Source organism: Epinephelus moara, chromosome 2 (assembly GCF_006386435.1).
Source record: "Epinephelus moara isolate mb chromosome 2, YSFRI_EMoa_1.0, whole genome shotgun sequence".
NCBI lineage: Eukaryota > Metazoa > Chordata > Actinopteri > Perciformes > Serranidae > Epinephelus > Epinephelus moara.
Window position 1 is genome coordinate 44317604 of NC_065507.1, and position 23553 is coordinate 44341156.

Here is a 23553-nt window from a genome sequence, read left to right on the forward strand (position 1 = left end):
TCCACTCCCGCCCGCTCCCGCAATGTGTATGTCCACTCCCGCCCGCTCCCGCAAAACTCTGAGAATTTATGCCTGCACAATAATAGAGATGCATTGATTTTGTGTCTTCTCCCGTCCCGCAGGAGAAAACACGTCATTTTATAGGCTATTAATAAAGAGATTCATGGGGCTGTTTGTCACTCATGCATGTGCACCAAGTTCCTGTGTTGACATCCTGTCGCTAGGCTACATCTTCTTCTTCTTCTTTTTCTTCTTCTTCTACTGTTTAATGGGGACCCGCGGGACCCGGCGGGACCCAATCCCAATGCAGCCCTCTATGTCAAGAGTACAAAAGTTACCCGGGCCATGGCCCCCCTGGCCCCCCCGGTTCCGCGGTCTATGGTTTGAGGCCTTGAACAAATTTAATTCATTTTCGGACATTAAACATGAGAAGATTATTTCAAATGGACATTCTCATTTCGTAGAGGATTCAGTTTAAGCATTAATGAGTGTTACACGCCAGTAATATGAAGTTATTTACGTGTTTTGTGGTTAATTATACCGTGGATCCTTTCACTCCTCTCATGTAATCCGTGCGTCCTGCATATAGCGGCACACGGGACCGATGAGCAGCCTTCGTTTCCTGTCAGATTGCGTGTGACTCGTTCATCCAAACTTGGTCAGGATTTGTAGAGGACATGTATATATGCTGCTCACTATAAAACGTGGTTACTATAAATAAATGCATCTCTGTGCAGAGAGGGAAATATATGCTGCCTGCGTGTGAGCAGGAAGCTACAGTAGAGATGCGCGTCCTGGCTGACGCACGGCTATCTCGCCATGCGGATCATTTTGGATTTATTTTGAGATATCTGATATTGATGCCTCCACCCTCCAATACGGTGGAAGGCATTTACATTTAACAGATTTAACAGATTCAAAAGCAACACATCTTTTCAGAAACAGTGACCCGGTGTTATTTATTAAGTAAGTATTATTAAGTGCTTTCAGCTGAAGTCCCTATGCCAAAAAATCTTTACAGTGAGGTCTGTGGATTATCCAGAGTACCAGGGACACTCTTTCTACAAAGACAAATTGCTGGTGAACTTATTAACTAACATTTTTACCAGCCGTGACACACCGCAACGCCTGGTATTGTTTTCACCTTGTGAGTGAGTGAGTGAGTGAGTGAGTGTGTGTGTGTGTGTGTGTGTGTGTGCCATTATGACATGTCTTAGTGGGACTGTCCAGTGATTTCAGGCTTTTAAATTCCTGCATAGTATAGTAACTAATGCCGAAAACTAAGTAGTGAACCAACTGCATGTAGGTACAGGGTCGCAACATGTCTAGGTCCCTGCTCCAGCTGCAGGTAGCTCGTACGGATCGATGTTATTTATTTCTTGGATCTTTTCCAAATACCTCAGTTTGAATCATGATAACATGGTAAAAAAAAGTCACACAAAGCACAGTAAATGAGATGGAGTTTAATTACACTGCGGTAGCCTAATTAACGGGAAACACAGGGACAAGTAGGTTTTGAAAGATAAAAAGAGAGCGTCCTCTTGGCTTTTCACATGGTAATATTATTTTAAAAAATATGGGTAAAATACTACTAGGCTAAATAGTGGCTCCGTGGAGCCATGGACCAGCTGATAAGCCGTCTTTCCCAAATCTGCAGATATTACAGTATTTTGGTGATAATCACTGCTCCTCCCCGTGGACAAATGAAGCATTGCAACTGGTTTTCACACAGGTCTCTAGGGGCGTTACAAGTCAGGGCTGCATTTCCTATGTCATCGTGGGGGATTAAATTAACTCAGGCAGGCGGCAGGCTTACACGGAGCAGTCACGGATCTGGCACGGACCTGCCGCGGACCTGCCGAGGTTCAGTCATGGAAACGGGAACTTTTGAGTGGCTCCTACTGTAACAACCGCTTAACAATCTGAGATGGCTGTTTACCTTTGGGGCTTAAAGTAGGAGACGGCGAGATTTTTCGTGCTGAACACAGCAAGAATGTCCTTATATTCCAGTGAATCAGTCAATTCCCTTTCAAATGAAAGCAGGGACAAAGAGTTCAGTCTATCTGCCAACATTGTTGCCCTGGTGCCTGTTTTTATCCGACTGACAGCCGGAAAGAGTCTCTCCACAGTACATGTGGTCATCGGCAATGTGAGTAGGGCCCGCAGGAGAGTGTTCATGTTGGGGAATATATCACAGGGGCATGCACCGAGCACTTCAACCAGTGAAGAAAATGTTTCTTTTTTCTCATTTGTGGACTTTCTTTTAAGCTGCTGCACAAACACAGTGTACTCTGCGTCCTGCACGGGAATGGAAAAGTGCGCGCAGGCGGGCTGGATGAGAGCCTTGTCCCCAAAGGTGTCTGACAGTGGCAAGCAGGCAGCAACGGCTCTCGTTAAGTCATATGTGTCGGGCTTGAAACGGGTGTTCAGCTCCATCATCTGCTTGTCCAGCTTAGGTGGGCCTGGGTCAAAATGGGTGGGCCCAGGCCCACCCGGGCCCAATACTAGCGCTGCGGCTGCATAGAGGGTGTGGCATGTAACACTAGGGTGGGGCAACACCAGGGTGACTGACACAAGACAGGTGTGCTGGAAAAAAGAGAATACTTTGCAGGATAAAGCAAGAAAACAGGGAAACCACAAGGAAAAGTGAGCAGATGACCCTAAAAAGAACCAAAGAACTGGGCAGGTTAAAATAGAGAGACACCTGTACCCTTTTTCCACCAAATTAGCTCTGGTTTTTGAACCAGTTCTGTTAATTTCCACCAGTTTTGAGTGCAACCATTGTAATCAAGGACATTTCATTAAAGGGATAGTGCACCCAAAAATGAAAATTCAGCCATTAGCTACTCACCCATATGCCGATGGAGGCCCTGGTGAAGTTTTAGTCCTCACATCCCTTGCGGAGATCGGCGGGGGGAGCGGCTAGCACACCTAATGGCTGACGGCGCCCCAGACTAACGTCCAAGAACACAAAATTGAATCCACAAAGTATTTCCATAATGCTCATCCACAGTGATCCAAGTGTGCTGTAGCCCCTCTGTGGAAGACGTTCGAAAAACGTCATATGAACTCTGTTTTTAGCCTCACTGTAGTCTGTAGCTCTGACTGCTTCTCTGTGCTCCGCGTTCAAGTGTGCGCACTTGCGCGAGACCAGCGAAAGCATGAGCTTTGCTCACCCGTGTTTACATCACGTGACACGTGCACCGCAAGGGGAGACAGCAGTAACCACAGAGCTAAAAGATAATTTGCACTACGGTCTTTTAGCAAAGGACAGCCCAACATGTCTGAAGACTTTGAAATTGAGGAGGAACAGCATTTCTTTGTTGAGCCGAGTATACGGATGCGGAACTCAGGCTACTGGACGAAGCAGCCGCAGCAGAATACCGGAGTCGAGGACTGGAAACCTGGTGGTGTAGTTGTTTCAAATGCAAAGCAATGCCAACGGATGAGGAAAGTCTTTGCTGCTCAGACTGGGAATTGGCAGTGCCTGCACTTGAGAATCTGGACATCAGTACTGACGAGACTGCTGCTCTTCAGAGACCGTGCAACACCGATCACCCTGAGCGCGTACACGTGAGCGCGGAGCACAGAGAAGAAGTCAGAGATACAGGCTACAGTGAGGCTAAAAACAGAGTTCATATGACGTTTTTCGAAACAACTTTTTATGTCGGGGCTGCAGCACACTTGGATCACTACGGATGAGCAGTATGGAGATACTTTGTGGATTCAATTTTGTGTTCTGGGACATTAGTCTGGGGCGCCGTCAGCCATTAGGTGTGCTAGCCGCTCCCCCCGCCGATCTCCACAAGGGATCTGAGGACTCTAAAACTTCACCAGGGCCTCCATCGGCATATGGGTGAGCAGATAATGGCTGAATTTTCATTTTTGGGTGCACTATCCCTTTAACGGAGGGTGTTGCAATGCAGAATGGAAATAAACATGAATGAATAACAACAAAAAACACACGTGTGCACATGCACGTGCACACGCACACACACGCACGCACGCACGCACGCACACACACACACACACACACACACACACACACACACAGGAAAACATTTTGTATGCTCATGTGTCTTTTTGGCAGTTAGGACATAGTAATGCATCGTGTACAGTAATGACAATCTGAAGGAATCTACTGATCTTTCAGATCAATATAAACAAACTCACCAAAGACAAAAACTCAGTCACTGACATGGGGAGGTCAGCTTTCTGTAGTTGGTCTCTACCTTCCACTTCCATCACAAATGGATAATTTAAGTGACACCGCCACACACACCCTGCAGATGATCGCTGCAACGCCTGATTTGGTGTGGATACATCCTGAGTCTACAATGTTCAGACTCCTTCACTGAGGCTTGGACAATAATGCTTAGACTCACCCGAGTCTAAACCGTAAGTGTTTCAGACGTGTTTTTCCCTCGCATGTCTCACATAACAGATGCTCTCTCATTTTAATCTGTTCAGCTGTCCGTACTGGCGCTGTGCAGGCTTGCATCTCAGCTGCGTCTCATTGGCGTAACCATGGCCTTAAGTGTTTAGTTACATTTCAAGTGTATTTTTTGATTGATTGATTGATTGATTTTTTTTTTTACAATATGTCTGATGAAAAGGCACTGAATAAATATGTTTATGTACATTTTGCAACCTAGATAGAGCACAATGTGCTGTCTCTGAATAGAGGCAGAGAGCAGCACACCCTGCTCTGGTATGTACTTCTGTCACTTTTGTGCAGCAGCTGGGAAGCAAGACACAGGAACTTCTTTGGTATGAGTTGAAGTTGCAGCTCCAGTTGAGAGAGGGTGATTCTTTTAGATCCACATTGTAAATAAAAAGCAATTCAGAAATAAAAGCATCATGTCAAGCAGCAAAAAAACAAAAAACAAAAACAACTTTACCTTGCAGGGGTGCATGAGAGCACAGAGCTTAGTATGAAGCATTTGAGTGAGGTCATACGAATGTTGGTGAGACGGATGGTTCGGATTGAAGCCAGGACCTCTGCAGTCAGTCGGGGGTTCTGAAACTCGTACAGAAGGACCAGTAGATCCATCAGCTCCTCTGGTGGCTGTGGCTTGCTCAGCTCTAGCATTAAATGAGATAAAAGATTCCCATTATTCAAATTATATTCTGACTAGAATGAAAATGAAATAAGAGTACTTTAAAAGTGCTATCACTCCTGGTATACAACCTTGGGGCACATTTTCACCCTACTTTTTTTTATATTTGATTTGTCTCAACTCACACTTTTCAGTTATGAGCAAATGAGGGTTTTTTTTGTACAATCCATTGGTAAAAAGTAACTAATTTACTGGACGCTATGGTGAACTCATCCTGAAATTTTTGCAGTGGGGATATAAAAGACTTACTTTATTTCTATACCCATAAGAACACATGAAGCTCCATCTGATAATGTCCAGTATCTGTCCAGTTAATGTTAAACAGAAAGGTAACAACATTCTGGGATTCAGAATTTAATATAACTGCTTGGCCTGAATGGACTGGATGTCTAATGTTGTGTACCCACCAAACGCGAATTCACAAATTCGCGCGTAGAGATTACATACAAAGTCAATGCAAAGATGCGATTAGACGCGAATTCACAACGGGCGGCGCAATGGACGCGTCTAGCGCGACGCGATGGACGCGTAGGCGTGGCGCGATAGCCGCGAAATTCGCGTCCATCGCCTCATCGCTCAAGTTGGAAAATATTGAACTTTTGAGGCGAATTCGTGTGACGCTGTGCCGCGAAAGCCAATCAGCGTTGAGATTCATGACGCCAGTGACGTCTTGACGCCCCAACGTCCAGTTGTTGACACAACAATAAACTGCTATACACCGGAGACAGATGGACAGGCGCTCCGCAGCTGAAATGGAGCGCCTGTAGCTGGTGTCCTGCCGGGAGATCCTGGCGCCAACCCTCACCAACAGGTCCTCAAACTGGGCCCCCGTCAGCCTGAAGTACCGCTGAAAGCAGCTATCATCCAGACGGAGTTCCTGGAGGAGGTTGTGAAACTCGCCGAGCTGGATGCGCTTCTGCAGGATAGGGTGAACCCAAAAACAACGGCGTTTGGCCCTCCGACGCATCTGGGACTTCCAGAGCAGGTACAAAGCAGCAATGGTGGTTATCTCAGCCATGGTTGAGGAGAGAATGGCAGGCCAGATGTTGTTATCCAGTGAAAATGGGCGGGCTCGCTACTTGCGCAACTGACGCGATAACGCAAATTAACAAAATGGTCTGGCGTCTAAATTCATGCGTTATACGCGAGTAAATCGCGTTCATAGCGTTTGGTGGGAACACAGCATGAAGGGTATTTATGATGATTTCTAACTTTTTTAACTTAACTGTAACTGACCTAACAGTACAATAATTAAAAAAATATAAAATTAAAGTAGTAGTAGTAGATAGTAGTAGATAGTAGTAGATAAAGAGTAGTAGATAAAGAAAATAGGCTTGGGCATAATCACAGTATTATGGTACTCCAGGGTATGTAGAAATCCTGATCATATGATTTTTTTCCGTCAAAAATAGAGACATTCATCTTCCTATTAAACTCATTGTATGTAGTACACATCATGCGCCACCAGAGGTCAGTCTTTGGTCTCTACTTGAAGAACAGGCAGCTGAGCTGACAGACACTGACTCCTGGCATTGGGGATAATACTACGAGACTGCAAACAGCCAGCCAGCAACAGCAGAGACTGTGGGGAAAACTGTTTATTTTTACATCTAATGCTGTAAATTAAGGGATTATTTCGACCAAACCAGAGTGGGTACTTGATGGAACAGTGGACTACATAATTAAATGGCTAACAAGACCAACCAAGATGGTTTTAGTGAGTTTTATTTTGTTTCTCTCAAGTTTGAATGAGGTGTGTTTTAAGATGACTTAAAAGGCAATTTAGCTAACGTTATTCTTAGTTCGCCACACATTAATGACGTCATATACCGTATACCCCAGTAAAAATTCAGAAAGGTATGAAGGTTTGAAAAATTAGATACCACCAAAGCCTTAAACAGATAATATTTTAAACTAAGATGCCTGTGGATATTCTCATTTATCCAGGTCATAGTTATCTCAAGGCAATTCAGGCGAATGCAACTGGACTTAGTTTTGTCTTAGAAGTCGTTTCACCTTTTATCCAAGAGGGAGGCTTCATCAGTTCATGCTTGTCTGACTAGGCTGGAACTAGTCTGACAAACTGGTGTGGAAACCCAGGTATTTAACCTCTGAGGAGGCCTTCACAAGACCACTGATGTCATTGGTTTGTTAGTGCTCCAAGGTGTGTCAATGACGGTCGTTGAAACTCCTGCTGCAACGGTGGTCGTTGAAACTTGGTCGTTAAAAGAAGCCATTTATAGTCGGGTTTCCATCCACCTATTTTTAACAAACCAATGACATCAGTGGCCTTAAATACCTGGGTTTCCACACCAGTTTGTCAGACTAGTTCCAGCCTAGTCAGATAAGCATGAACAGATGAAGCCTTTTGGATAAGAGGTGAAACGTCATCTAAGACAAAACTAAGTCCAGTTGCGTTCGATTCAATTGCATTGAGATTTTAAACTAAGGTGAGTTCAACTTCTTCAAACATGAAAACAATGTACTGTCTAGGCAAAACTGAAAAGAACATATACGATACCTCTGACAAGGTACTTCCGAAGGGCATTTGTGATCTGGGCCACAGTGGTGCTCTTAATGCTGCAGCCAAGTTGCTGGAGAAGCACACGGTTACCATAATGCAGCAGTCCACCCATAAAGATGGGATAGAGCTCAAATGGCTGGCCTTCACTGTACTGCTGTGGCTGCGGGCCATGGACTCCTAGAAGGCTTTGCTCCACCTGATCCAGGACATCTTCATTGTAACTATCCTCGGTGCGGAACATCTCAGCTGCCATCGTTTTGGCAATGCTGCCTTTATTGTGACCGCTGATTTTCTCATAGAGTTTTGGAAAAAGCTTAAGGAGGTTGAATATGGCAAATACTCTGAGGGGGATGAACTTAGAAAGGATGTTGACAAGGGCACTGACATCCTCACTTGCCTGACCAATTGCCACAGACACCTGCCTACTCAGCTTCTCCAGAGCTGATTTATTCTCTCCTAGAACAACATAGAGGGCTGCCAGATACTCCTGCATGGCTGGGACAGCAAATACATACCGTCTCTCATCATTCTGACTGGGCTCTTCGGATAAATGCTTGGCATTTTGTACACAGGGAGCCAAGAAGAAGTCTAGCACGTCAGTCCGGAACATGGCCAGCTGATGTAGCTCCTCATCTGTCTTGGTCTTTCCTCCTATCCACTGCTCCAGTTCCTTTTCTGAGAACGACGTGCGTTTGTATGTTACACCGTCAAACGCAAGTTTCCCAACTGTACGGACTACATATAACATCAGAGAACTCTGGTGCTCCTGACTGGGTACATTTGTCCCTGTCCTTGTGCCCAGCACCTCACCGCCAAAGTTGAGCCTGAGGAAACTAGTGTATATGCCAGTCAGTGTGCGGATGGGTGCTTTAGCATCTGTGAAATGGAGGAAGTGTAAGGTGGCACACGTGAGCCAGCAGTAGGAGGGGAGGAAGCAAGCTGTAGCCAGCTGGCTTTCTCTCTGAAGATTGAGGTAGAGCAGCTCTATAAGAGCCTGGGCCTCATGGTTACGTGAAATCTCCCCACTCTGCTGCAGTAGGCGGCTGGTGAAGTAGGCTCGCTGACGGTCTGGATCATTGAAGCCACAAATCTGTGCATAGCGACTCACATACTTCTGAGGAATACAGTCCAGGGCAGACAGTCTGGTGGTAACCAAGATGCTGGCCTGGGAAACATACAGCAGCCAACTTCCATAACCATGAATCACACACATTAAAAATAACACACTTTAGAGAAAAAAAGGATTACAAAATGTGAATGTGAATGTTTTTGATTACTTTTGCAAACCCCTAGGCTTGTTACACCTTAGTTATGTTCATTGATTAGGCAGAAACACAGTATCTCTCTGAAGAACAGAGTCCAGTCCCTCATAAATGCAAGGTAAAGAGATGGGGAAATATGACCTATACTACAATGGCTTACATGGTAAATTGTTCATATTGCACATTTCCACAGCTCTAATTCCATTGGCACAATATGTCAGTCATGTCATACTCAACAATCTGCTATAAACACTTTCTCTTTTTAACCAAAGTTCTGATTTCACTCATTAATTAATTACTTTGTTAAGTAGGTGTCAATGAAACTCAGCACTTCCTGCAGTTGTTTCACATTATCTTTTACTTTTTTGCGTTTAATTTCCTTCAACCACCTGTAAGGCTTTAAATTATGGCCAAGTACTGATCCTGTGTAGGATACACAGGAAGGCAAGGAAGAAAAACAAGGAAGGAAATATTAAAAAGCCTTTATTGTAGTAGCTAAATTGTTAAAAGAGCCAACATGTTTCGACCACTGCAGGTCTTCGTCAGGGCTTTCAATACATACAACATAGGTATGGCCACACCTTTATAGTGGCAGGAACCAATCAGAGGCCATCACATGACCCATATTTTGGCATGGCAGGTGAATTAAATAGATAATAATGAAAAAACAAGTTAATAAAATACAGTGTCATGAGATAAGATACCCAGAAAAAATACATTTAAATACATAAACACCTATCCTAACCCATAGACTGTAAGAAAGAAATGGCAAAGCTTGTGGAGAATAATGACAAATCACAAAAAACATGTGACGTCTATATCCTCATCGAGACCAGGATACTTTAAAGCATCCAGTTGATGGATCCAAAAATCTTCCCTTTGATTAAGTTTCTGTATTCTGTCAAATTAAAGATAAGGAATCATCTGTATTATGACGTGTTTTAATGGCATATTTATGCTCAGCAAGGCGATCCCTCAAGCGTCTTTTTCCACACATGGACACGTCAGACAGTAAATAATAAAAGTGGTGTTGCTATTAATAAAATCATTTTGTTTATAAGTGCTGTTTGTGTTAACATCCACAAAATGTTTAGTTTGCATAATGTTGTCACAGTGAGGCCGATGCATACATTTAAAAGTGCTAAAAGGTTCTCTTTCATAATATTCGTTTCAATGTCACACTATGGGATGCACGCCTCGCTGCAGACCTCAGAAGCGTTAATCTCATTACGCCAATCCTGATTGGCTGGTGAACGTGTTCGTCTGCACCAGGTAGTGCTGCCTACCTTAAATAGCTGCTGCGGATGACACAGTCTCATTCAAACACCTCTTCTCACTCGGAGCATATCTCGCGTCAGGAGCTAGCTAGCTTAACCGTCCACAGATGGATCTTATTTAACTTCCGTCGCCGGGCGCTAGCTAATGTTAGCTTGGATTTGCTTCTTTTTCGATCACACCAGATCGGATTTGGTGTTTTCCTCGACCTCCACGGCTTGGTAATCTTTTCTCGGCTCCTCACCACGGTAGCTTGAGCTTCGTCGAGCGTTAGCATTCCAGCTAATCCCTCGACGTCTTCACAGTTAGCACACCAGCTAGCTGCCTCGACTCCCTGCCAGCACACTAGCCCACCTTCACCCCCGGCTGTCAACGCTGTCCTCCAGGAGCCCTGCACTGTCGTTTAAGTCTGACCGGTTTCAGTCTGCCTTAACCGAGAAGGCTTATAAAGCAGTACCGCTCTCAGCCAGAGCGCTTAATGTCCTCTCCATGCTCACGGCATACCAGGCCGAGATATGTGAGGATTTTGCGCGGACACAGGACCCAGCTACGTGGTAGAGGATACCGGTTATCACCGACTTGTGTCTCCGTATCCAACGCTGCGCGGTCCAGGCCACGGGAAGAGCATTGGGAACAATGGTCCTACAGGAACGGGCACGGTGGCTAAACCTCACCAACCTGTCAGACAGAGAGAAGGATGATATCCTGGATATGCCTATTGTCCCGAAGGGTATCTTCGGCTCTGCGCTAGCTTCTATGCAGCGACAGTGTGAAGCCAAGAAGAAGGAAGACGAGGCTCTCCAGCTTTGCCTCCCTCGGAAGGCTCCGGTTCCCTCTCCACCTGTGCAGTATAAAACCTTCACACAGGCTGCTTCCCAGGTTCCGCAGTTTAAGACCCCAAGACGGCCGAAACCTCAGCCAGCCCCCCCCCCCCCCCCCCCCCTCGCCCAGACAGGAGGCCAGGACCAGCTGGCCCGCAAAAGCCCCGGCTCCGGCTGCAGCTCCGTCGACACGGCCCACTCAAGCTGCCAGTCTACAGGCCAGGAAGAAGAAGAGAGCGGTTTGACAGCCCCTCTCTCCACCAGTGATGGAGCTGGACGTTCCCCGTTCTCCAGCTCCACCTGTTCGGCTTTCATGTGTGCTTTCAGGGGACCCCCACACCCCCGACTCCCAGCTGCCGCGGACCGTGCCAGAGCGGGCTGGGAGGAAAAGAGACAATGCTGCAAAGGGTTTAGCTGTTGCCCCTCTCTCATGTCACAAAGCACGTACACACACACATATTTTCAAAAAGAAAAAAAAAAGCGTCCCGCTGACGCATCCAGGCCAAGGGCCGAGGGCGCAGCTAATAAAGAAAGCCAAAATAGAAATAATAAACAAAATAAACAGTGCGGTCGCTTTCCACGGGGTATGTTACGAGTACCGCGTACTCCCCTTCGGCTTGTCTCTGAGCCCGAGGGTGTTCGTACGGTGCACGGAAGCGGCGATAGCCCCGCTGAGGCGGCAGGGCATCCGCCTGGCCACTTACCTGGACGATTGGCTGCTGTTAGACGAACCGCGTCTTTCCTGACCCAGGAGAGGCCCACGGGCTCCGTCCTGTCCAGGAAAGTGGTCACTACAGACGGAAGTCTGTCGGGCTGGGGCGGAATACATGAGGGCCGGTCTGTGAGAGGACGTTTGAGCGCTGGTCTCCAACGGTCTCACATAAATTTTCTGGAGCTCTCTGCGGTGTTTCTCTCCCTAAAACACTTCCTTCCGTCTCTCGCTGGCCACCATGTCTTGGTGAGGACGGACAATACGACAACAGTGGCGTATATCAATCGTCGGGGGGGGGTTACGTTCCCGTCAATTACACATGCTGGCACGCAAACTGATCCTCTGGAGCAGCGAGCGTCTCCTCTCCCTGAGAGCGATGCACGTCCCGGGGACCCTGAACACGGGTGCGGACCTGCTGTCCAGGGGCGCGCCAGTATACAGGGAGTGGACTCTGCACCCGGAGATCGTGGGGCAGATATGGGCGCACTACGGTCGGGCTGCGGTGGATCTGTTCACGTCGAGGGGAAATGTGCAGTGAGCACTGTTCTTCTCCCTGCGCAGCACGGATGCTCCCCTGGGCGTAGACGCATTAGCGCACGCCTGGCCGCACGGGCTTCTTTACACGTTCCCTCCACTGGCTCTAATACCCCCCACTCTGTCCAGAGTGAGGGAACATGGTCACACGCTGATTCTAATAGCTCCACACCGGCCTGCGATGCATTGGCTAGCGGAGATTTATCAGTTGCTGCGCGCTCTGCCTTGGCAACTCCCGCCGCGCAGGGACCTGCTGTCGCAGGGAGGGGGGACGATGTTTCACCCACACCTGGAGCGACTCGCGCTGTGGGCCTGGCCTGTGAGTGGTTCGATCTGACCGCTGTGGGGCTTCAACAGAGAGTGATTGCCACTATCCAAAGCGCTAGAGCCTCCTCCACTAGGTCTCTGTATGGCTGTAAGTGGAGAGTGTTCGAGGAATGGTGTCACAAAGAGGGACACATTTCTTTTCAGTGTCCCGGTGGGAGTGATATTGTCATTTTTGCAGGACCTGATTGACAAGCGAAAATACTTTTCCATGATTAAAGTGTATTTGGCAGCCATCGCCGCCTGTCATGTAGGGTTTGGAGTACAAACAGCGGGCCAACACCCGCTGGTTTGCCGTTTTATGAAGGGAGCGCGCAGGTTTCTCCCTGTCTCCCGACCGCTAGTGCCTCCGTGGGATTTGGCTGTGGTTCTGGAGGGGCTGAAGGGCCCCCCCATTCGAACCACTGGAGGAAGCGGACCTGAAACACCTGTCCTTCAAGACAGCGTTGTTACTGGCTCTGGCTTCGGCTAAACGAGTTAGCGACATCCATGCGCTTTCGGTGCATCCTGCGTGCGCTCAGTTCGCACCGGGTGATGTAAGGATGACTCTGAAGCCAAACCCGACCTCTGTGCCCAAGGTGGTTGGTTCATGTTCCCCTATTGACCTTGTGGCTTTCGCAGCCCCTCCTGGAGAGCGGCAGTCGCGTGCACTATGTCCGGTTCGTGTGGTGCGCACTTACATGGATAAGACTGGGGGTTTCAGGAGGAGCGATCAGCTGTTTGTCTCCTGGGCTAATCCTCATAAGGGAAAACCTGTTACTAAGCAACGCCTCTCCCACTGGGTGGTGGAGGCGACTGCTTTGGCTTATACGAGTCAGGGTCTGCAGCCGCCGGCGGGTCTGCGAGCGCACTCTACTCGTGGCTTGGCCGCATCCTGGGCCTTATTCAGGGGAGTTTCTGTTCAGGATATTTGTGCTGCGGCGAGTTGGTCTTCGCCTCTCACTTTTGTCCATTTTTATATGCTGGATGTCTCCGCCCCGTGTGTAGCACGCGCAGTCCTGGAGTCCTAGCTGGAACAGAGCGGCTCTCCCTGTGGGTTGGTGGACGCTAGATAAGCTTGTCTGGCAATACGGGAGCTACCACATCCCATTGTGAGACATCGAAACGAATATTATGAAAGAGAACTTTAGGTTATTTACATAACCCCGGTTCTCTGAGTAACATGAGTGAGATGTCTCACCAGACAACCCTTCTTGCTTGGGCGAGTGAGAAGAGATGCTTATCTTGAATGAGACTGTGTCGTCTGCAGCAGCTATTTAAGGTAGGCAGCACTACCTGGTGTGGACGAACACGTTCACCAGCCAATCAGGATTGGTGTAATGAGATTAATGCTTCTGAGGTCTGCAGTGAGGCATGAGACATCTCACTCATATTACTCAGAGAACCGGGGTTATGTAAATAACCTAAAGTTTCGATAACCAAGTGCCTTTTTGGTCTGCTAAAAGATATGAATGCATATGTCTGTCCTTAAGCCTGTTGGTGCGTAAAAGAAAAAACAGTGAGTTCAGGAAAGACTGGAAAAAATATCACTCGATAATGGCCCAATTATGTTTAATGATACGTTTGATTTGTTTAGCATGTGTACTGTATATTGTGGCAAAAAATGGATGAGACTGAAGTGCAGGCTTCTGCCTGATGTTTTTTAAAAAAAAAATTCTAAGAGGTATCACGCTACAAAGTGACTGTGCTCTGTAAAAAGCCTGCTAAGCCTGCTGTTATAAAAACCTGTTGGAAATAGCCTTGGCCTGTGTAACAAAATCCGTGTCTTGATCACAGATGCGTCGCAGGCGTTGGAATTGGCCCTAAGGGATGTTTCCTTTAAGTTGACCCAATCTGTCAATTTCAACAGATAATCAGAAGAGGAGGTAGAATCATCTCTGTCTGAAGAGTAGTGACTTTTAACCCCTCCTGGTGGGCAATATTAGTATGCAAACTTTCTATGGCCATAGGGAGAAGAAAATGAGACTGACTATCAGTAAAGGTAACAATCCTATTCAAAACATCAGTAGTATCCTCAATAAAGGATCAATAAAGGAGAACATTGCACGACAGTGTTTCCTCTACCATTATATTAGGGGGGTGCCCCGCCTCCCTCCTCTGCTCTCTGTATCGGGCACGGCAGAGTTCTGCCCTGATGCGCACACGCACACACACACACACACACACACACACACACACACAGGTGAGCACTGCTAGAGCGCTGCTCGTGCCGCATTTTCCTGACCGATACCGACCCGAGTCCGAGACAATCATATCCGAGGCAAGCCCGAACCGCTGCACGGCACATTGAGTTTGTGTACAACTCAATGGAGCGGAGCCAGTAGCTGGGTTTCCATCCAAATGTATCGCAAATTTTAAGCAAATTTTGTGAAAATGCGCAAAAGAAAATGCGAATTTATGCACATTCCATTCATTATTGTTTTGCGAGTATTGGGAGTCAACAGGTCGAGCAGAAGGTGGTATGTGTGTTTCCACCGGCTGCGGCTGTGCTGCGTTCCGGCTCCGTCTCAGCTGCGGCACTCCGGAGCCCTCCGCAACAGATACGCAGGACTTCTATTTTTGCCGGACGTCGGAGCACAACGCAGCAATTTAGCACAGAGCAGATCGCGTGGGGCAGGAAGTCATGCACAGAAACAAAATAAAACATCCGGTTAATTTTCAAAATAAAATACACAGTGTTGGCGGATCATATTTCCCTGCACTACACCTTGAAAACTACATAATGGGCAAAGGCAGGCCTGAAGTCAACAGGTCAGAGGTTTTCAGATGTCATTTCACCCCGCTGACACCATGAACAAGGAGAGGTTAATCATGGCAGTGCACCGAGATGTCTTCCGGCGGAGCTGCACCGCTCCGCACAGCAAACGCAGCCGGTGGGTGTTGACAGACGGCTGAGCACACAGTGGATAACCAGCGCTGCCGTTCCGCAACGGACACGCATCCAGTGGAATTCCAGCGTAAGCTGGGGCAAAAGACAAACCACCAAATAAATTCTATTTTCTCTCCCAATTATGCTTGTCTATTTTTGGATCTGTGGAAAAGGAATATGTTTTATATCCTGCCAATCCCTTCCATCGTTGTATCACCTGGTATGGCCGCTATATTAATGAGGTGCTTATAATTTTTGATGGCACTAGGACAACTTTTGAATTTTCATAAATACATGAACTAACAATATCAAGCTTTATATTGAATACTCTTAGCACAGTATCAATTTTTTGGATCTGACGATTTTTAGGGGGGTTGAGGGACAGTTACATGCAACACTTTTTAGGATGATTACTTCACGTGACACAATTCTCAAAGCGTACTCTTTTCACCCCACCCCCTTTAAAGAAAACATTCCTTATGGCCAGTTCAAATGCCTGCGATACATCTGTGATCAAGACACGGATTTTGTTGCACAGACCAAGGCTATGTCCAACAGGTTTTCATAAAAGAGCTTACAAACCCAAGGTGGTTAAGCAGGCTTTTTACAGTGCACAGAGCACAGTCACTCTATAGCATGATACACTTATTCCAAAGAAACAAAACATCAAGCAGAAGCCTGCACCTCAGTCTCATCCATTTTTTTGCCACAACATACAGTACACATGCTAAACAAATCAAACGTATCATAAACATAATTGGGCCATTATTGAGAGTCATACTGTTTTGAGCAAAGTCTTTCCTTAACTCCCTATTTTTTTTCTTTTAGACACGCCCCCAGGCTTAGGGACAGACTTATGCACACATCTTCCAGCAGACAAAAAAAAGCACTTGGTTATCCAGGGTTTCCTCCAGGATTTTTTGAAACTGTGGGGGAGGGCTCCAGCGATGACGGAAACTGAATGTTTGTATAAATACCCTATTTATTCATTACACAACTGTAGCACAACTATATACACAACTGTAGCCTAATCTAATGGCACAGGTTGCAGCCTGGCTGAGAGCACTTTATTTTTCTTGATTTTTTTAAAAAGAGCTCTAAGGCTCTGTCGTATGAGGTGGCCCATTGATGCTGCCTGTTCCTCAGGTCTGTCTTCACCTAGTACACATAAAAACAATTAAAAGTGTGTTGAATACTGTTGATCTTGAATATGCTCTTACACTGACCTGGTTGTCATGAGAGGGGGCGTGGTAAACAGGTAGCAGGTGTCGCAAATTAATAAATGGCCCCCACCTTGACAGCGCCACTGGCACGCCCATGTGAGTTGTTCACAACATGTGTGTTGGCTTCATTGAGTGTACAAAGTGCAGCACGGTGCTGGTATAGGACAGCAAAAAGACGAGGACCTCGACACTTAAGAGGCACATGACGAAAGCTTGCTATGGAAAGAAAGACGAGAGTCAGCCTTCAATGTCCACGTTCGTATCCTTATAAAAATGTCGGATTTAAACCGGGCTCGGGCTCATAATTACAGTTAAAGGGACGGGCTCGGGTTGGATTTTTTGGGCCCAATCTAAGCTCTACACAGCACTACCTATCTCTCACCCCTTTTATCTCCCTCTACTTCAGACTGTCGTCTCTTTGCCTCCCCTCCACTCTTGAGCGCGCTGCAGTACAGCCAGACAGGCAGGTGATGACTCCGGTGTTCGTTTTTCAAAATAAAGTTAATTGCAGCGTAGTGTCACATAACATTTCATGATATTTAAATGATCATTTCAAACTCTGATTATGGTAAGTATGTGTGCACAAATATAGAAATAAATATATAATGTAATAAAAAAAATTTAAAAAAATCAGCATTCTGAAGGCGTGGCGGCTTTTATTTTGCCGTGGCAGCGTGCCACGATCAATTACATGTAGCGGAAACCCTGTTATCTAAACCTTTTGGCACTTTTAAATGTACGCATTGCCCTCACTGTGACAAGGTCATACAAACTTAACATTTTGTGGATGTTAACACAAACAGCACTTATAAACAAAATGATTTTATTAATAGCAACACCACTTTTATTATTTACTGTCTGACGTGTCCATGTGTGGAAGGCTTGTTCTACATAGGCTGTACAAAAAGACGCTTGAGGGATCGCCTTGCTGAGCATAAATATGTCATTAGAACACGTCATAATGGAGATGATTCCTTATCCTTAATTTATTTTTTTCTGGGTATCTTATCTCATGAAAATTATTTTATTAACTTGTTATTTTTTCATTATTGTCCATTTGTTTCACCTGCAACACCAATATATGAGTCATGTGATGGCCTCTGATTGGTTCCTGCCACTATAGGTGTGGCCATACCTGTGTTGTATGTTTTGAAAGCCCTGACAAAGACTGCAAAATGTTGGCTACAATAAAGGCTTTTTAATATTTCCTTCCTTGTCTTACTATATAATGACAAAAACTCTGTCTGTGGGTGTGTCTGTGTGTCTGTTCCACGTTTTTCTCCTCACTGACTTGGTCAATCCATGTGAAATTTAGCACAGTGGTAGAGGGTCATGGGAGGATGCGAATGAAGCAATATTACATCAATTGGCCAAAGGGGGGCACTATAGCAACCAACTGAAATTGCAAACTTTGAATGGGCATATCTCATCAAGACACGGATTTTGTTGCACAGGCCTTATGGTAGTGAAATGAACACTCACTCAATGGGTAACAGCTCTGGTGGACATTTCAGCAGTCAGCATGCCAATAGCACGCTCCTTCAAAACATCTGTGTCATTGTGTCATGTGATAAAATTGCACATTTCAGTGTCCTTTTATTGTGACCATCCCAAGGCACACCTGTGTAGTTATGATGCTGTTTAATCAGCATCCTGATATGCCACACCTGTCAGGTGGATGGATTATCTTGAAGAAGGAGAGGTGCTCACTAACATTGATTTGAATTCATTTGTGACCAAATTTGAGAGAAATATATCTGTTAGGTGCATGAAAAAAGTCTTAGATTTTAACCTGTGACATATAGGAGCAAAAACAGTGTTGCCTTGAAAATGTATGTTCAGTGTAATGTTAATTATTTTTACATGAGTGTATCATCACCTGAAACTAAGAACTGTTGTGCTTTCGTAACCTTGGAATGGATCTCTTTATATCTACAAAGGGACTGGGTCCTCTTCCTTGGAGTCCACCATGTTACACTGCCATGTTTCTATGGTAACCCAGAACAAACACTGGCTCTAGAGAGAGGTGTTACATGTTTTTATGTAAGCTAAAGGCCACCATAGTTGCAATACAATTCCATCAAATATGGACTAGGCACAATTTTTTTGCAGAGCAGAGAGGCGTTTCTGGGATAACTCTGGTTCTGAAATGTGCTGCTTTATGTCTGGTGGAATCACAAGATTTGTCTTGAGTAGCTAAGATAACATCCAGCAGCTGTGTTGCAGCCAGAACATATCATAGCTGCGCCTGATGGAATCCAGAGGTTGCACTTGGAAACAGAGGGGGGAGCAGAATTGTATTCAGTTCATTGCAATCTGCCACCTCACCGCTAGATGCCACTAAAGGTGGATTTATACTTGTGCATCAGCTCTATGCAAAGCCTATGCCATAGCCTATACATGTGGCCTACGCCACTGTGAGCAGTTTTACTTCCACAGCGGTGTCTCTGTGTCACTCTGCAGTTACACTTTCAAAACACTAGTCAGCCGTGGGGTTTCTGTGTTAGGTTTGACTGATTCAAAACACACCCAAAACACACATTAAACATGGCTTAATAGCAACAATTTAAACACAAATACACAAATCTGCTTCGTTATAACTTGCCGGATTCACAAACAAAGCACTTGTCTTTTGCAAGACACATTTTCCCCAAAAATACAATATGCTAATATTACTAGCACAAGCCTATGGCATTTACATTGTACAAATTAGCCTAGCTGCTGAGATTTCCTCTACTCATATGAAGCCAGGATAAAGAATGCACAAGACTTTAAAATGTTTTTTTGTGGGGGCTTGTTATCTTCACAATTTATTGTTTCTTATCTGTGAAATAAAGTCAATAAAAGTTTTGTTTCCACTGAGGGAAATGGTTTTCAGCTTACAAAAATAGACAAGTGGTCTGCGTTGCCGTAACATTAAGTTACATTTCTGGGGAGGTGCACGTCAGTCTTTTTTTCGCGTTGATTCGACGCATATGTATAAATCCCTCTTTAATTCTACACAATGCACTTTTAAGTGATTCTCCACATTACTGGCAACGATCATGGTGGCGATTTGCACTTGCCCATGACAATCGGATAGATGACAGTCTAAGACAGATTTCAAAGACTCAACAGAAAAGTGAGGGTGGACTGTTACTTACCTCAGGCAGGAGGTATTTCCTCAGCAGGTTGACCACCACTACACTTGGAGGAAGCACCTCATTGGGATCACTGCAAAGCTCTGTGGCTCCAATTCTGAAGTCCAGGTTCATCTTCTCCATCCCATTAAAGAGGAAGAGCACGTTTTTGGCCTGGTTTCCCTCCCCACTAAGCAGGGGGTTTTTTCTCAGGTGGAGGTACTTCCTGCTCACCAGATCCCTTAAGGACGCTACCCTATGAGGGAGAGGATTTATTACTTTGTACATATTTTAGTAACACGCTGTACTAACAGCAATATGATGCAGCATGTTGGGATTCACTGGACCACAGATGATTTGTCATTTGTTAAAATCTTAACTAGACCTGTGAAGGTTTCTCCTCTTGTCATCTCAAAAGGTGAGAGATTGTCTTTGTTCTTCACAGAGGACAGTTATTTGACACCCTTCTCCACAGGTGGTCCCCACCTCACACCTCTTTGAGAGACAAGTCTCAAACTTGATTGGACAGGACTTTTACAGTGACATGTGACTGTGTGATGTCCCCAGCCAACTATAGAAGGTCTGCTCCCTTCAGACAGTCCTGCTCTTGCTCGTGAGCTGTCAACCTGCTAACACCACCTCTAGCTCCTGGGCCTTTGGCCAGCCCAGACCTCCTGGGCACTGACCAACTCAGAGGCCATTGTTTGGGCAACGGCCTCTGAGTTGGTCAACGCCAACTGACCACTGAAGGGAGGGCAATTGCTCACAGACTCTCTCAAACCTGAACCAGAGATATTAGTATGCAAGCACAAGGTTTGCAACTAACTTTCCAGCAACAAGGAGCGACAACCAAGTTGAGTTAGCACCCCAGCGTCTAACTCTGCAAAGACCCTGAGCAACCAGCTTCCTCGGATCTGCACCTTCGGAACAAGGACACAACAAAGACTGCATCTGAAACCACAGCTCTTTCCAGCCTTCCTCTGCCAGCTAACAAAAGCAGCACACCACCAAGTGGCTCTTCCTTCCATCCATTCAAGGATCGGTAATGTAACAACTGGGCATAGCTTTATCACAGCTGTACAGGCTAAGCAAGACTGTTTTAACTTGTTGATTGTGATTTAATGCCGTTAGTGAGTTATTGTTGTGATTGTTTGCAGTTAGGTCATTGGTTAGATGGCTTCACCAAAGCTATATGATGTAAGTTTGCTAATGCTGTTCACAGACAACGTTTTGCATGCACTAAACATCCCTTGTACTAATCCAGACTTTATGCAACACAAATCACATTCACATACTGTAGACTAGTTTACAAACAGGGCTACACCCAAGATGCAAATCAAAGTTATAGCTTCCTTTCCTTCCTTTCCTGTCTTTGTCCTGACCACACAGCCAGACAAGACCTCCCCCCAGTCTGAAGCCAGCTTTGATTTGGCCATCTTGTAGTTCTCTGTTACCAGCCATTTTGTTTTGTAGGCCAAATGGTAAATGGACCTGCACTTGTATAGCGCCTGTCTAGTCGTTACCCATTCACACACATTTATACACTGGTGGCCGAGGCTACCATACAAGGTGCCACCTGCTACTCAGTTTTTAACACACTCACACACCGATGAAAGCATCATTGGGAGTAATTTGGGGTTCAGTATCTTGCTCAAGGATACTTCAACATGCAGACTGGAGGAACCGGGGATCAAACTGATTGAGTCTTCCGATTGGTGGACGACCCGCTCTACCTCTGGCCCTTTGATTACCACACCCACCTTTGTCTTTCTCTCTTTCTCTCTCTCTCTCTCTCTCTCTCTCTCTCACACTCACACTCACACTCACACACAGAGACATATACTCACCAAGCTTGTATATAGTTAGTTAGTTAGAATTTCTGTGTTTTGGTTTTGCTTTGCTCACTTTATGAATAAATACAATTTTTTGTAATCATACCTGCTGTCTGGTAAATATTGCACAAGAGTGAGTGAATAGTCAACCTCTGCTGCGTCAAGAACTCCGAAATCCTTCAGGTTTTACTATTAAATTTGGTTACTGTTATTAATTTAATTATCAATAAAAATTCCAAATTGATAGTTAAGTGAATTTTAAGACACTGATATCTTTTACTGGCATAATATTTCCCTTTCGGGAATGGTGCCCCACAAGGTGATTTGATATAAATTAAGTCACATTATTTAACATAATTACTAATTATTATTAATAATTATTAATGATTTCCGAGTGAATTTGATACTTTAATTGGAGATCTATTACAAGGTCAGGCCCATGTTAAGGCTTAAGTCCCAGATGTCCGAGCTCCTTATGAAAATGAGTTTCCTCCGTGGGGTGGCTGGGCTCAGCCTTAGTGATAGGTCACTAAGGCTGAGCCCAGCCACCCCACGGAGGAAACTCATTTCAGCTGCTTGTATCCGTAATCTCATTCTTTCAGTTACAACCCAGAGCTCATGACCATAGGTGAGAGTTGGGATGTAGATGGACCAGTAAATTGAAAGCTTGGCCTTCCATTTCAGCTCCCTCTTCACCACAATGATCCGGCGCAGCGCCCGCATCACTGCGTAAGCCGCACCAAACCACCGATCCGTCGCACGCTTCATTCTACCCTCACTCGTGAACAAGACCCCAAGATACTTGAACTCCCTCGCTTGAGGCAGTAAGTCTCTCCCAACCTGGCAGGGGCAATCCACCAGTTTCCAGCAGGGAACCATAGCCTCAGATCTGGAGGTGTTGACTCTCATCCAGACTGCTTCACACTCCGCCCAAGTGCATGTTGGAGATCACGCTGTGATAAAGCCAACAGAAACACATCATCTGCAAAAAGCAGAGATGCAATTCTGAGGTCCCCAAACTGAACCCCTTCCTCCCCCCAGCTGCGCCTTAAGATCCTGTCCATGAATATCACAAACAGCCTCACCCTCCGGTCCCGTTTTGAAAATGAGAACCACCCTGGTCTGCCCTCGGCAGGCACCGTACCTGATCTCCATGTGACACTGAGAAGGCGTGTCAGCCACGACAGCCCAACAGTGTCCAGAGTAGTGATGTCATGAGAACCGATACTCGCGATACCTTTCGATTCCATGATGAAAACCCCCCGGCGATACTCATTTCTTGAAAAACAGGAAGAACCGATACCAGCGTAAGAATCTGTGCTATGATTATTCCATATTTGGCTTATAATTGAGATCACGATTCTCTCACGATTTTTTCAACATAAAGATTTATTGTGCTTATTTCCTGATACATTTTTCAACATAAAGATTTATTGTGCTTATTTCCTGATACAAAAGGAGAAGGAACAAAAATTATAAATAAATAATAAAAAAATATCATTAAATAACAAAACCTATGATTGTGCCTTATACAAGAGAGACAATGCACATAAACTCTGGTCAGCAGAGAGGGAACACTCCTCCACTTTGGCCTTTGATAAATACAAATTTATTGGGGCATCACGGCCAAAATGTGGGGCACCAAGGCCAAAACCAATGGTGCAATAACAATATGTGCTAATTACACTGAATGAAGACAAAACAATATATGTGTTGAGAAACATTACTGAGTTTATTAAAACTGTAAAGTGAACATTTGACTTTTCCACAAAATGCTGTGTGATAAATGTTATTAAAATTAAATTAAAATGTGAACAATTCATAATATTCATTGTTATTGTTATGATAAAATAAAGTCTAAATGGACTAAGGAAGATCAAAATTAAACGTTTCAACACCATGCATTTGACAGGAGTATTCACCTAACATAGCCTACAT

At 45.4% G+C, this 23553-nt stretch overlaps 1 protein-coding gene across 4 annotated transcripts in view; it reads right to left on the reverse strand.

The window, feature by feature from the left end:
• nlrx1 (NLR family member X1) overlaps positions 1-23553 on the reverse strand; it is a 96137-nt gene that overhangs the window by 47923 nt on the left and 24661 nt on the right. For all 4 annotated transcript variants that reach the window (XM_050055699.1, XM_050055693.1, XM_050055716.1 and 1 more), the window contains 3 exons: positions 19808-20039; positions 7642-8809; positions 4902-5085 (listed from right to left, as the gene is read on the reverse strand). In XM_050055699.1, the coding sequence (XP_049911656.1) occupies positions 4902-5085; positions 7642-8809; positions 19808-20039 (1584 nt within the window). The remainder of the gene's footprint in view (positions 1-4901; positions 5086-7641; positions 8810-19807; positions 20040-23553) is intronic.